The sequence below is a fragment of the Pectinophora gossypiella genome, chromosome 21 (assembly GCF_024362695.1).
Source record: "Pectinophora gossypiella chromosome 21, ilPecGoss1.1, whole genome shotgun sequence".
Lineage (NCBI taxonomy): Eukaryota > Metazoa > Arthropoda > Insecta > Lepidoptera > Gelechiidae > Pectinophora > Pectinophora gossypiella.
Window position 1 is genome coordinate 4,138,003 of NC_065424.1, and position 16,193 is coordinate 4,154,195.

General features: G+C 40.8%; 1 protein-coding gene across 12 annotated transcripts in view; it reads left to right on the plus strand.

The window, feature by feature from the left end:
* The window catches only part of LOC126376465 (focal adhesion kinase 1), a 167,437-nt gene that overhangs the window by 144,947 nt on the left and 6,297 nt on the right, over positions 1–16,193 (plus strand). For 11 of the 12 annotated variants that reach the window (XM_050023844.1, XM_050023847.1, XM_050023843.1 and 8 more), the window contains 16 exons: positions 183–327; positions 1,093–1,214; positions 1,658–1,741; positions 2,312–2,393; positions 2,962–2,997; positions 3,779–3,901; positions 4,380–4,460; positions 4,708–4,875; positions 5,658–5,790; positions 7,427–7,559; positions 8,255–8,396; positions 8,732–8,936; positions 9,376–9,503; positions 9,694–9,836; positions 12,991–13,107; positions 14,099–14,207. In XM_050023844.1, coding sequence (XP_049879801.1) covers positions 183–327; positions 1,093–1,214; positions 1,658–1,741; positions 2,312–2,393; positions 2,962–2,997; positions 3,779–3,901; positions 4,380–4,460; positions 4,708–4,875; positions 5,658–5,790; positions 7,427–7,559; positions 8,255–8,396; positions 8,732–8,936; positions 9,376–9,503; positions 9,694–9,836; positions 12,991–13,107; positions 14,099–14,207 — 1,951 coding nt within the window. The remainder of the gene's footprint in view (positions 1–182; positions 328–1,092; positions 1,215–1,657; positions 1,742–2,311; positions 2,394–2,961; positions 2,998–3,778; positions 3,902–4,379; positions 4,461–4,707; positions 4,876–5,657; positions 5,791–7,426; positions 7,560–8,254; positions 8,397–8,731; positions 8,937–9,375; positions 9,504–9,693; positions 9,837–12,990; positions 13,108–14,098; positions 14,208–16,193) is intronic. The other variant, XM_050023840.1, reaches the window with a different exon arrangement.

Consider the following 16,193-nt stretch of genomic DNA (forward strand, 5'->3'; position numbering starts at 1 on the left):
AAAAGTTAATGTGACATGGTACCAAAGTGTATACATATTAATGCTCGTGACCGTAATAATAGTAGTTTTAGGCGGATGAGACGTTCGTTATGTAAAATTGACGATTCAAAGTGTACTTAACTATGTTACCTATTGAATAAAGATATTTTTGAATTTGAATAATAATAATAAATATTCCACAGGTGGCGAACTTGAGTGACACAGAATGCATGTTAAAGTACTTAGAGACGATGCACACGCACTACGGGTACGATCGGGAGACGTTCACGGGCGCGCTCGGCTCCGGATGGGCCATCCCGGTGGAGCTCGCCATCGGACCAGACATTGGTAAGATAATCTTGCAAAAGAATAAGGCATAATACTACGTATAAGGAGGAGCTCGGTGGCGCAGCGGTACACGCGCTCGGTCTGCGATTGTTGAAGTTAAGCAACTTTCGCGAAGGCCGGTCATAGGATGGGTGACCACAAAAAAAGTTTTCATCTTCCGGCTGCATTAGCAGTCGTTAATAACCATCATCCGCACTGGGCCCGCGTGATGGTTTAAGGCCCGATCTCCCTGTCCATCCATAGGGAAGGCCCGTTCCCCAGCAGTGGGGACGTTAATGGGCTGATGATGATGATGACTACGTATAAGTAGAACGGTAACGCTCCGCCCACACCAATGATGGACTTTCCAGCCTACGTTTTTCAAAAACAAGATAGATGGCGCTGTACAGATTTCTTTTAATTTCTTCGTTTAACCTTCTAATTTCATGGATAACAGACATTATGCATCTTTTATCTTTGTTTTAGGGTATAAATTATGACCCTTTTTATTAGGGCACAATTACATCTTCCACCCATTGTTATTCTGATCGAAATAAAGAGAAGCAACTTAATCCTACACATAATGTGATTCAAGTTTAAAATTGGTACATTAAGAAAGGGGAACCACATTACCCCGAATTCAACGCGAGCGAAGCTTGTTGCTAGTATTAAATAAAGTAAAAAAAACAATTACCTTATTAACTACTTATTATTACTGTGTATAAAGTGGTTGAATCTTTAATAGTAACCCTTATCATACCATGAAACGTTATGTCTTGTTTGCAGACATATCGTACGTGTCCCACAAGGCGGGCGAGCCGCCCACCTACACCAAGATAGCTTCCTTCAGCGACATCGTCGCCGTGCAGACTCTCAAATCCAACTGCACACAGTCGTCGCAAACGCAGGTAACAAAACAATCCGTCATGCGACTTATGGTACAATTTTTTTAAATTGGGAATGTTTTTTGCTTATCAATATCAAAAGAAGAAGAGAGAAAAGAAAGGGAAAAAGAAGCAGCAGAAGGAAGGAGGAGGTACGAAGGGGAAGGGTAGAGGTAGGGAGGGGGGGGGAGAAGAGGAAGGGGAGGCCTTTGCCCAGCAGTGGGATTTTGTAGGCTAGATTAGATTTGAATATTAAAAGGCCAAATCATTTATTAACATGAAATATGGTACATTCAGGGGGTTACATGGCCACATCGAAGCAATTCTAAAGAAGAAATATTACAATTTGACATTTGCGCATAATAAAGCAAGTGCGCAATGCAAACAAACGTCAAATAGCAATATTGTTTTTTAGAATTGCTTTGATGTAGCCGTTTTTAACCACCTGATCACTGTTATATTTCCAGAGTGGATCTTGTGGCAAGGCGGCATTGCAGCTGAGGGTGAAAGGAGCCACGGAGACGTTAACTATAACTTGTAGCAGCGTGGAGGTAAGACAGCATAATATTATTCTTCTTATTCGTGTAAGTTATAACATATTGCCCCAATTCCTGCAGACACCTCCTAATTTTAAGTTATATCCGTCACATAATATTATTCTTCTTATTCGTGTAAGTTAGTAGTAACATATTGGCCCTGATTCCTGCATACACCTCTTAATTTTAAGTTATATCCGCCATTTTCTTATCGGCCGAAAAGGAAAGGGACGGATGATTGACAGCTGTTAATTTTAACGTGAATAACCGTGGCGATTATTTTAGTTTAAATAGGCATTTGACTATAATCTTAACTGATAATTCATCACCTGTAAAACTTACACATTAGAATTCCGTCTGTCTGGTCTTGTGTCTTTCGTACTAAGTTGTATATCGTTAGTGTGAAATAGACGTACTTTCGTCTCTTTCGTACTACCGTTCGTGCGAAAGAAACATCTCTCGTCCCTTTCACAATAGGCGATGTATCTCTGTCCTGCTAACATTCTAATAATGTTGCAGTTTACAGAGTTTTTATGCTTTTCGCGTTTTAAACATTGTATTTTTATTGTTTGTTTCATGTGACAGGCAGCAGAAAGTTTAGCAGATTTAGTGGACGGCTACTGCAGACTAGTCACAGATTCACAGACCTCCTTGTGGAATAGACAAAGTAAGTAATATACGACTAAATAATATACACTATACAGGGTGTTAATGACATCGTAATGAATATTAAGTTTAGTCATTTTTAGTTTTTTTTTTATTATTTTCAATTCTTTACTTTTATGATGGAAAATTCCACTTGATATTAGCTCTCTCAGTATTGGTTACGATGTCTCTTACACCTCGTACAGGTAGCTGTACAAGTAGGTATGGGTGTTAGTGACAAGTTGGTCTTATAGAATAACATAACTTACCCGTTTGAAAAGAGACAGCAAATTATAATTAAACACATAATCCATAATGGGTTCTTACCGCGTTATAAGGGATATGACACTCCCGATATTTCAACAGTGTTCCACTCCAATTTCATCTATCCTCCCATGATCATGGCACTTGCAACAGCGTTGAAATGTCAGGAATCTCATATCCCTGATAATAACGCGGTAAGGACCCGGTATTGTGTGTTTAAATTATGATAATAACCGCGTAAACTTCAAACGACAGCAAATTACATTCATTTTGTAATATTTTCTTTACTCAACGGGTGCAATAATTGTTAATTTATTTCTTACAAGCTACCGTTTGGAAACAACTGAACTGTCAGTGCAAAAGTAAGTATATTGTGGTCACAACTAATTATCTAAATAATGAATAGAAGAGCTGCTCCCTAAACCGCAGCAAAATTCAAGATAGAATTTATAAAAAAAAGAAAATATCTTTATAACTTTTTTTCTAATTTGCTACTGCTTCTGGACGTGTTTTACAACTAAGACTAATATACACAGAATTCACTTCATGCTTGAATCTGCGCGATGCGACACGATGTTCATCACTAATTTAAGAGCCACGCTCTTGTCGGTGTAGCATTCTCCATTCTTGTCTATCAAAGACCAATTCCTACACACACACACGACATGACACGACACGATGTTACAATGCCAAAATTCGTTATCAAATGTGTCAATTTTGGAATGCCTTTGCTTTAAACTTTATGTCGGTAAGCACTAAAATATCACCGAAAACGTCGACATTATTTTAGAGCTTAATCGAAACGGTATTTCATAAACCGTTAGTGTACGGACTTCCCCCGCAAACGTACTTCCCCGCATGGCGATGCGATTCAGAAGATAAATTATAAAATTGTGATTACTAATGACTGATCAAAAACTGACGAAAATCATTTTATTTTTGCTATTTAACTTATTTATGAATTTTAATCAAGAATAACTTATTAAGTCCAATATTTTATCACGTTGCTATTAAGTAAGTGTGCTTTTTTATACAAATTCCGCAGTCATTTCGTATTTGGAAGTTTCGAAAAAAGTGAAAGATTCTGGAACTGATTTAATTGGTCAGAAACTAGCCTATTGACAGTTTTATACATATTTCCAGCGGAGATGAGCAGCAGTTCTTCAGAAGGCAAAACCAGCTCGTGGGAGGCTAACACGGCGACCATGTTGTCTGAGGACTACGCCGAGATCGTGGATGACGACGCCGACTACTCCACGCCGGCAGGTTGGTACTCTTGACAGTCTAACATACCCACATACAGCCGGATTCTAACATTTTAACTCGAACCTTTGATTTCGCGCAGGTAATGGCCCCAATTCCTACAGACACATCCTAATTCTATTTTATGTTATATCTGTCATTTTCTTATCCGCCGAAAAGGAAAAAAGGACGGATGATTGACAACTGATAATTTTAAAACGAATGAATAACTCGAGCGAGTAAAATAGGCATTTCGATCATAATATGCAACCAGATTGACGTGTGCTGTCAACTTAATTTTGTCGGGTTATAGGCCAATTTAAAATTATGGAAGGGCTTTTTAAATTTCTGCTTAAAATTAACGTGTGTTCCATAGATTTTATGCCTTTCTTTTTCAACGGATAAGAAAAAGACGGGTATAACTTGTACAGGAACTACTACTAACTGTGTACAGGGTTTAGCACTAATATCTCACAAAATAAACTTTTCCTTTTGTTTCCAGTTCGCGATTACGAGTTGGTTCGTAATCAGATTGAGCTTACCGGTATCATCGGAGAAGGACAGTTCGGCGATGTACATAAAGGTAATTTTCATACATGCATACTGTTAGATGGAAAATAATCGACCTAATCTCGACTAATACATCACTATGCTAATGAACTTCACAACACTGTACGTATACTTTGAGCGATTTAATTCAACCGCGCATTTAACCTGTTGTAAAATGTTATCTATATTGAAATATATACACTAATTGTACTGAACTAGTAGTTCTGTCTAATAATACATACATAAATTCACGTCCCTAACTCATAATTTCTATTTCCCAGGAACTTGTCGCGTGACGTCAGCCAATCACCCGTCTCTCCGCCGCCAACTGGCCATACAGAAGCAGCAGGGCAAGTGCGCAGGCGGCGAGTACATCCTGCCGGTCGCCGTCAAGACCTGCAAGCTGGACGCTGACCTTGACACCGCTGAGAAGTTCCTTGAGGAAGCCTGTAAGTTATTTACTCGAAATATGTATTTAAATCTCATCATCTCCCTAGTATTATCCCGTTTTTTCCCAGGGTCCGCTCACCTAAACTGAAGATTTGACAGGTCCGGTTATTTACAGAAGCGACTGCCTTTCTGACCTTCCAACCCGCAAAGGGAAACCAGCCCAATACAGGTTAGGTCACATACCTCCGAAAATGCATTTCTCTGGAATGTGGGTTTCCTCACGACGTTTTCCTTCACAGCTGAGCACGTGATAATCATTCATGATCCAATCATTGGTTTAGGCCTGTGCTGGATTCGAACCTGGTACCTCAAAGTGAGAGGCAAGGCATTCTGCCAATTGGGCTACCAGGGCTCGTTAATGTTTTTGTATTTGACACCATTTTTATTTTTTTATAATCTGTTATTTTTAAACTGAATAAAGATAAACCCAATAGCTAATAGCCAATCTATCCTTAGAATCTGCTTATCACGGATACGACCACGGGTAACTCCTAAACATCACTATTCGCATACTATTGGGAAGAATTTCGGAGTAATATTCTCTTGTTTCATACTTTTTAAAGCGCGATTTCTACATAGTCGGGTTTTAGTTTGTAAACTTATATATTTTCTATTGTATTAATTGTTGATGTGCCAAATAAATAAAATAATAATTAAATGAAAAAATAATGAAGAAAAAGGCTTTGGATAGACAAGAATGGCGAATTCTACACCGACAGGAGCGTTGCTCTTAAGGTAATTGATGATGATGAGAAAATAAAGTCCTCATAATGTTCTCCAGACATAATGCAGCAGTTCTCGCACCCGCATATAATCGGGCTGGTGGGCGTATGTAGTACTCCACCAATCTGGATCGTGATGGAGCTGGCCACACTGGGAGAGATGAGGGCATATTTGCAGCAGAACGCTCATAGGTAAGAATTACATAACAACATAAGATACTTAACTACAATATCCCAGGTAATCAAGAGGTACATCCATCCGCAAGATGAACTAAGTACCCACACATCACCGAGCTTTCTGTCAGACCAACGTGATAGGTGAACCGTATCGCTGTCTATAATGGTCGAGCTAACTGTGTTAGTGAAAACTGCACTTAGGATAAAGTAATAAGTCATAAGTGTAAGCTCGGTACCGAGGTTCGAACTGGTACTCCTCGTTTGAGAAGCAAGCCAATGAATCACATGACCACAGTGATTGACTAAATATTTAGTAATATGTTGGACGCCACAATATACATTTAAATGTGAACATAAAAAATATGTATGAGCCATGTCAGGGGCCTTTGGCGGGTCAATAGTAACCCTGACAACAGGATTGATGAGGTTGGTACTCCACCTCACAACACACACGATACACACAGTTTAAATTATTGTCATATTTTTTTGTGTGTACTAGTCCATATTTAGTAAGTAACAAAAAGCTTAACCTAGTATTAGTAACAGATTCGAAAGACGAACAACATAAAAATAAAACACATGAGACCGGCCCGAATCACCGAAGCCGCGGGCAGCTATGTAACAGCGTGCAATCGCACCCAGCGGTTCAGCAGCGGCGAGTCGTACCGGTCCACCAATGCGCTCATGATGGTGTTGGGGCTGGCACGCGCAGGGCGTAACAGAGACGCACAGCGCTTACGCATGATCGCGTGGAAGTCGTCTACACGCGCCTCGTAGAACATACCGGAGGCGCTACAGCGTCGCGACAGCCCCAGCAGCGCCCTGAACGCATTGTTGTATCTTTCAGGTCACTGTATATACGCTTCGTAAAGCTGATCCACAAACCGCATGTGTACAAAGACGTACAAAATGCTTTGAAGAGCGTAATCTTTACTTGTTTGGAACATCGTGCAAATCTGCGAGCCAACATATATAATAAACATATTTTTTCAAATAATAACACCACAATATAAAAACCATGGTATAAGAAGACCAGGTATGCTCAATCCTATGACCACCTATATGACAAGCCACCACTGGTAGCCCTTTGATGATGTAAGTGTTACCACTGTCTTACCAATAAATTGGTACGAGTATCTCCAACATTCCAAGGACGTAAATTTTATTATTGAAAATTGAGTGAATTACTAATGTATTTCCCGGCTGCATTAGCAGTCGTTAATAACCACCAATCCGCACTGGGCTCGCGTGGTGGTTTAAGGCCCGATCTCCCTATCCATCCATAGGGAAGGCCCGTGTCCCAGCAGTGGGGACGTTAATGGGCTGATGATGATGACTAATGTATTTAAATTATTATTACTTGTCACATATAAAAATCATTAAAACCGTAAGTAAATCTTTTACTAAACGTTCAAAATTTCCTTGCAAAGTAAATATAAAAATATTGGTCGTGGGTAATTTATTTTTTACAAAATGGCAACGCAGGGTGGGATGACGTCAGCTGGGCTAACCTTAAAATGTTATTTGTCACTTTTGAGCATACCTGGTCTTCTTATACCATGATAAAAAACCACATTTAACATACGGGTTGCATTCCTGGCAACCCCAAAACTTGCAATATCTTTCATCAAATTGGTTATTTTCTTTACAGGTTGGAGACATGTACCCTAGTCCTGTACATCTACCAGCTGTCAACAGCACTCAGCTACCTGGAGAGCAAGAAGTTCGTACACAGAGATATAGCTGCCAGAAACGTGCTGGTTTCCACCCCTACTTGTGTTAAGGTGAGTGTAGTTTTAACAAGTTACTTTTAAGTGGACACCGTAAATGTTTACATCAACATAACAAAGAATCAAAATCTAATCTAGTCTGTATCGTACGAGAGGCATCAGCTATGATTTCCAGGATGTCTGCCCCCTGTTGCATGGGACTTAACGATTGATGGAGAGGAATGGGTGTATATACTGTACACCTCTGCTTACCCCTTCGGGGACACAGTCGTGATGCCATGTTATGTTGCTAAGAAAAGTAGCTGGATGACTTTCCAGCGCGCCGCATTGATGCAGAGCTGCTGCCAAAATGCTGGCAACCCCCCTTTGGGTTTCCCCATTCCCCTTTGGACTCAGTTAAATGTCCGAGTCCAAAGAACAGGGGAGTTAAAATGGCCACATCGAAGGAATTCATCTAAGAAAACAATATTGCTGTTTGACATTTGTTTGCATTGCGCACTTAACTTTGTATGCGCAAATGTCAAATTGCAATACTGCTTTCTTAGATGAATTGCTTCGATGTGGCCATTTTAACCCCCCAGTTCTAAATAAAACCTTCATAAGTCAACCATACGTGTCTATAATATGGTCTTGTCTTTATAATTTAATCTATCATGCAGGACAGATCAGCCATCCTTACACAAAACTCAGACCTTCATTTAAATGTATGTGCAATAAAGTGCTAATTCGTTCATCTTGTTGTATTCCAGTTGGCAGACTTCGGTCTGTCGAAGATGGTGGAGGACAAGTCGTACTACAAGGCTTCGCGCGGCAAGCTCCCCATCAAATGGATGGCGCCCGAGTCCATCAACTTCAGACGGTTCACCTCCGCTTCTGATGTCTGGATGTTCGGTACGTTGGCAGCGAGGTTCCTTTCAAGTAAATGAGTGTTCCTAGATTGGTTAGGCCTAAAGAAGAGTCTTCTCTCGTGTGGGTTGTGAGACCAAACATCCACCTCATCAACCCTGATAAAAGCTGTCTTAAATTGCTATTAAAACAAGAAGAATCTGCACTTGGAAGGCTCGTCAAGTCGTTGGCATTTGATGTACTTAAGTAAATACGTAATCGCTAATTTATTAATAACCCTGCAATCTGGTCTGGTGTGATAGGTTATCGACCCGAAACCAATACGACAGGAATCCTTCATTTTACACGTTTTGTTTTACGCAATACAATTGTTCTTGCAGGCGTCTGCATGTGGGAAATCCTGATGCTGGGCGTGAAGCCCTTCAGCGGGGTGAAGAACAACGACGTGATCGGCAAGCTGGAGAACGGCGAGCGGCTGGCGCTGCCGCCGCGCTGCCCGCCGCGCCTCTACTCCGTCATGTCGCGCTGCTGGGCCTACGAGCCCTCACAGCGACCCACCGCGCACCACTTGAAGGAGACGCTCTTGTAAGTGAACAAGGAATTAGCTCATGAAACTGCAAAAATATAACAAAAAAGATATAAGATATATTGAGTGTGTTCCTCTAGTTATTAAATAACTTGTAATGTATATCCTCATTGGTTTTTAAAAGATGTGTTGCTGTTGCAGTTTCTTGTCATTTCTTCTCCTCAGCCATAACACCTTGCGAAATGACGTAAATTCAAAAATGTTACATTGACCTTCAACAAGTTTATCCATGATAATTACGTTGAATAAATGATTCTGATTTCTGATAGATCACAGATACCCAGAAACCACCTAACAATAAGAGGCAGTCAAGTTAAGGTTACCATGATTCTAGCCCGAAACCTCTCTCTTCTTGGCAGTTAAGGCCCATCACACCAGCGGTCATCGATGAAAGCCTAAAACCTAGCCTCGTATTTGACTGTTTCTATAATTTTCCAGTGAGATCCTCCAAGAGGAACGCAACACGGCCTGGGACACTATGCGGCGCGAAAACCGGCGCGTGGCCGCTGCATCCTGGGGCGACGAGCCGCCGCCAAAACCTTCCCGGCCGGCTACTAACCTCACTGGTATGTAACGAGGCCACTATCGAGATCAAGACAAGATCGCAAATAGTGCTTTAAAGGTTCCATGGCAATCAAAGAGTTAAAGTTTTTACTACTTAATTATTTAGAAATACATCTATCGCAACTTTCAAGTACTTACTACATTCTTACAAATACTTCAAAAGCAATAATCAACAATATTTCCGCCTCACAGCCGCAGACTCCACTTCAGTGCAAGCGGCAGGAGCGGCGCCCCAAACCTACATCGTGGCTCAAAACCCCCTCGTGCTCGCTCATCTCCTGCGAGAGAACCAGTCCCGCGCCCTGGACCCGCAGGCCTACACCACGCCCGCCTCGGTATTCAACACCGTCGCCGTCAACTTCGCCCAAAACCTACCGGAGAACGACCCCAACATCGTCGAAAAGATCATCAATCCTAAACCTGACGAGAAAGTCGACATCCCCTTGCAAACCGTCCCAATTCCTGTTGCCAGTCTTCACAAACTCGACCCCATTGTTCCGCCATCTGAAGTCGCAGATGAGACCTTGACTGTCGTTGTAGGAGCTAGAGAGAGTTGCGATAATCTCTGTCAGAATGTGCCCAGTGCGTCTCCCAGGACAGACGTGTCGTCCCCTCAAAGTCAACCCGAGGAGCTTCCTTCTGAACCGTACGCGAATCGTGTCAGGTCGCTAGAGAGGAATACTAGAGGCACCTTGTCCACGGCTGAACGGGCGCCGGTTAGGATGGGGTCACTTGAACGTAACGCAAGAGGCAGTCTGTCCCATAGAGGGTCCCCGGTCCCTATAGCCCCCTTCACGCGGCAGCACTCGGTCCCCGCGTCCCCCCCACCTCGCAGCCGCCGCGAACCAGACGTCGGTCAGTTCTCCGTTCAAGGCACGATCAATGCTCAGCTCGCCGCAAGCGTTGTGAACAAAATGCGACAACAACCTGACCCTCCCTTAGTGGAGGAGATTTACGATTTCGGTGGAGATAACGTGAAGAGCTGTGTCGCAATAGCAGCTCAGAAAGCTGGTCTGAACAAACAGCAATACCGCCCCGCTGTCTCGGCCATGTCCGCTTCCCACCCGACTTCATACGGGGTTCCCGTGGGTATTGTCCAAGGAATACCGTACTCCCAAAGCCCTGGAAAGCCTAGTCACATAATGCCAAAGGTTCCTAGTCAATATAGGTCTGCTAGTCCACTATCGCACGGTTACCCTCAGATGTCGACGGCGCAAGGTTACGCTGGGTCGCCTCAGCCCCAAATGTCGACTCCGCAAGGTTACGTCGCTTCGCCTCCGCCTCAGATGGCTACAGCACAAGGTTACGCAGGTTCGCCTTCTCCTCAAACGGCGCAAGGTTACGTCGGTACTCCTCAAGCGCAGATGTCCACGTCTCAGGGCTTCGTGCCGGCTTCTCAGCCAATGGGCGTCATCCCTCCAATGTCATACATGCCGCAACAGATCTTTACTCACAACATACAGGGCGCCCAGCCCATGTTATACAGACCCCAGGCTCTATCGCAAGCGGCGAGTTCCACTGCCGGTTTCCAACCGCCCCCGCGGCCTCAATTTGTTTCTGCGTCGTCAATGGATGCTCAAAGTTTGTACGCGTCGCGCCAGGAGTGCGCGCCAGTCGTACAACCGACCACGAGTGTTGCTCAACCAGTACAGGTGATTTTGAAGTAAATAGCGGTAGTAACTTTAAGAGCGAGGCCCCATTAGTGCGTTGCGCTGCGTTGCGTCGCGTCATCGCAACGGAACAACGCATTGTATGCCACACCTGTGTTGCGTTGACGCTGCGCCAACGCAACGCAAGAGGGTATGCACGCCGACGCAGCTGCGTCTCAGTTCGAAATTTATCACTGTAATGTTCGTGTGATTTATCCCATATAATGGGTCTTTCTTGGACCAAGGATATGAGAAAATCTATATCAATATCCTGCTCACTCATGGTAAAATAAAATATGTCGTTACGCTCGTCTAGCTTCCTCCTCTAGCAGTGCATCACTGTCCGTCGCCGCAGCGGAGCTCCGACAACGCAGCGCATCACCCTCCCTCCCGCTTCGTCTCTTGTCCGTCGATCCGTTGAAACGTCGCGCGCGACGACGCAACGGTCTAATGGGGCATGTCATAAAAAATGTATGGAAAACGACGCAGCGACGAAGCTGCGACGACGCAACGCAGCGCAACGCACTAATGGGGCCTCGCCCTTAGAAGGCATGTACAGGAGGGTGTAGAAGTTTATGTTTGGATGTTTAGATTTTGTTTTGTGTGTAGACAGTCTAAATTTGCATGCACGTGTTTGGTCCTTTATGAAAACAAGTTTTAAAAGGGTTGTAATGAATGAAATTATTTTTTTGTACATACGTATACATATACATCATCATAGTTAAATATAATGTTACAAAGGGAAAGGGAAGGTTGTACATAAGATACATCGAATTTTTAGTTTTACTTTGTATATTTTTAATTTAATTTTTGTAAATGAGATTTTTTTCTTTTTTTTGCAGAGTATTTGTGTGTTCGTTGGGTTTCTCCGGTAGATTTTTGGTTTTATTTTATTTTTATTTTATATTTTTGGGGAGTCATACTTAGTGGGATGTCTTCTTATTTAATAGAAAAAAATATAAAAACACGTATGATTTCCCTTGGATATTTAGTAAAAATGTTTATGAATTACTAATTGGACTAACATTGTCGTTGGTGGCGATATTTTGCGTAAACTTAATTAAAATCCTGATTTCTATGGTTAAGTACTAAAAATATATTTTAAAAGGAAATAATTTAATTTTGTACAGAAATTGGGACTGGTATAAACAAAATGTACAAAATGACGTTACTAACTACAATGATAGTTTTAATGATACTTGTATTAAGTAAAGAAAATATTTATAAAATAGGCAAATGGACCTCGAAATTGGGACCAATTGACATTTAAAATGTTGCCATATTTGTCAAAATATGTAATGTATGTAGAATTCACCGCTTTGCTTTCGCAAAGTCACTTCACTTCACGTGATAAATCAACACTTTTTGCTGGCATTAATGTAGCTAAAAAGAGACAGAGACACGCTCATTAATGTAGTTAAAGAGAGACAACCGTACCTTTCTTCAGACACAAGTCGTCATAATTAGTGCACTTCCAAAACGAGCTCATCTCTTTAAGGAAGGCACTACTTTTAGATCTGTCAAAATGATCTGAGGAAAAGATATATCCGCCAGAATTGGCACTATTATATGTATACAGTTCCCGCCAAAAAAAGTACACATCTAGCTTCAGAGAGAGACACTCAACCAGTTTAGTAGTATATTTTTCTCTGTCGCACGTGACTATTCCGTATTCAAAATGTTTTTTTTTTTTTTGTAATTGAATAATATTCATAATTATCTAAATCGAGTATTAATTAACACTTTCTTAAGCTGGATGTGAATTACTCACTGCCGGGAATTGTATTTATTTACCCAACACCTTTACAAGCAAATAACGAGCGTATGCATATGATAACAGAGTCCAGAGTTCGACACGGAGCAGGCAGTGGAGCGGCGACTGTTAGCCGAATTAGCGAGACAGCAACATCAGAGTGAGGAGGACAGGAGATGGCTGCAGATGCAGGAAGATAACTTGGTAACTTACTTGTTATAGATACACGATACGTTCGTAATTCGTAGTTAAAGCATATAGTAGCGGGTTCTTACCGCGTTTAAATGGAGATATGAGACTCCCGATATTTCGACACTGTTGCAAATGCCATGATCACGGGATGACTGATGAGATTGGAGTGGAGTAGGTAGATCTATAATTTTCTACGGGCAGACATATCTGTCTACCCTCTTTCTTTGCCGCTTGTTTATGTTTTTGATATCGGAATGTTCGGAACCATCTGAACTCGCACCAAACTCACTACGACAAACCGCACTCACTGTGTCCTCACGTTTTTTCACCACATTAGGCCGTTTCAAGCTTTTTACAACACCTACTACTGGATTCCACATGGTCGATAATTTGAACCCGTCTTCCCTGTTGAAATTTTTATTCATTCCGATATCAAAAACATAAACAAGCGGCAAAGAAAGAGGGTAGACAGATACGTCTGCCCGTAGAAAATTATAGATCTACCTACTCCACTCCAATCGCATCAGTCATCCCGTGATCATGGCATTTGCAACAGTGTCGAAATATCGGGATCTCCATTTAAACGCGGTAAGAACCCGTTACTATGTGCTTTAATTATGATAATAACCGCGTAAACTTAAAACAACGTAATTCGTAGTATTAAAGTTAGTATCAGTCACACAGAAAAAGGTGTATTATAATTCTCTGAACTATAATTATTTTCTTCTATCGTGTGGGTTGTAAGGTGGATGACCGACCAGGTTTATTATTAACCGCCAAAGGCCCCTGACATGGCTCATGTAACGACTACTATCTTCTTTTGTGTGGGTTATGAGATGGTTTCCTTTTTTTCTAGTTTTGTGTAATTTCTATCGTTTAGTTGTATTGATTATTACTGTAATAGCTGAAGGTAAAAAGAAATAAAAATTAATAAATAAATCTCTTATATAAGTTTCATAATACTTCAAACAATAGGTAAATAACGCTGTGTTGTTCCTAGCAGAAGCGGCTGTCGAACGTGCAAGTGTCGACAGAATCCGAGTCAGGAGACAAGCCAGCGGAGCCAGCCCCCAGCGCCTCAACAGACCCCAGAACTAGTCAGCCGTCCTCAGGTACTGTCACACTCCGGCGTAGAATAAATGACTAATAAAATAGTGTAGTGTAGTGTAGTGTAGTGTGTGTGTGTAGTGTAGTGTAGTTTATTGTGATCCACAGGTTTACATAACACAATTATAAAATAGAGTTTCCATCACAAAAGGTAACAAGCTCAGCATATGCCGAGATGAAATATCTCGACGCTGGTTTTCAGCCTGCACCTGTGTTGGTGAAGGCCGATAATCTATTGGATACTGATACAATACAATAAACGACTAAATAATAAAAAGCAACCAAAAACCAATAATAATACCAATACACGCGGAAAGAAAGTGCATTCTTTATTAAGGACAGTGGCAGTGTTGTTTCATTATTAGGTTGGTAAAATCAATACACGGAATAATCATCGTGGTGACAAAATACACACACAATTAAAATAAGGAAAAAAGAAAAAGTCGAATCATACAATTTTAAAGAGATAGCCTCAGTAAGTAGGTAGGTACGTAACCTGGAGGTCGGGGTTTTTAATTATAAGGAACTTAAGGTTTTTTTTAAGGTTTTTATGAATAATAAACTTTAAAATAGGTTGGTTTCCAACTAGTCAAATCAGTTACTTTTACTAAACGTCAAAACACGAAATCACTATGGAGTTTGTATAAAAAAGCACACAGTGACGTAATGGAAAAACGTGCAAAATGTCTTACTTACATTTTTCTTTATTAAAATTCATAAATAAGTTAAATAGAAGAAAAGAAAAGTAATAATAAGTTCGATATTTTTTCACGTTTTTCTATGACGTCACAGGTTGCTTTTTATTCAAATTCCGCAGTATTTTTTTGTTTTGACGTTTAGTAAAAAGGAACTGAATTGAGTAGTTGGAAACCTATTGTCGATAGTGTTGTTTTGTGCAACAGTTGCTTATTTAGTATTTTTAACGACGCCATAAAAAGAGCGTTTTTGCAACTCAACAAAATCTAGATAACATATCTTTTGTAAGTAAGTGCGCAGTGCAAACATATCTTTTGGTGGTCAGAGATTGTCGAAAAAATACTTAATTAGGCAATATTTTTTTTTATTAATATAAATAAAAGCAGAAGATTTCGTGTGCGTCAAGCTAGCGGCCTCAAAAAAAAAATGGGCACGAAAAAATAATTTGACCATACCAAAAAATAGTACTCTTATTGAAAAAAATAGTACCTGTTGTAAAAAAATTAGTACCATCACGGTTCTGGATTTATAGCCATGTTTTATTGCACTTGCTAGCTTGACGGTGAGCGAAATTTGGCGAGAGTTAACGACAAGGTCTTTCGCTTTGATTTAAACGCCAAAAAATAGTATCGAAATAGTATGCAAAATACCGAAAGTAGTACTTCAACGGTTCTAAAGTTATAAAGGTAGTTCTTTGATCCCGCTAGCTTGACGTTTTGAAAATACCTATTATCTGGGGAATGCTTGCATACTTCAGTTTGTAACTAATGTCAATAAACTCGTATGAAATAGTACTCCCTACCATCATAATTTGGACCTGATTCTCTTTGTAGAAATATGTCAAAAAGTCATTATAACCTATGTCATACATTTATCAAGACAAGTACAGTCGCGAACAAAATTATTACACATGGTCAAGAATGTTGTCAGATTTTATTATTTTTCCCCATTTTTGGGTAAAAATTGGTGAAGTGCCAGGGTTGTCAGATGAAAGTAATATCATTGTTGAAACTCTTTGAGTTATTCTACAAATACTGCAAATTGTTTATTAACCCCTTAAACGCCGGAACGCGGATCTCGACCAGACACAATGTAAAATCTATTGTGTCTGGTATCTCGGCATATGAGAGGTTAACAAACACTTCGATCCGTAACAAATTCAACATGAAGGTATAAATTATAAAATAAAACAGCAGATTAAAAATGTATTATGATGTATTAAAATCACAGATTGTTTTCGATAAGAACTAGACCCATGCAGCCATTTTCTATTAAAATTAGTGCATATGGGTGTA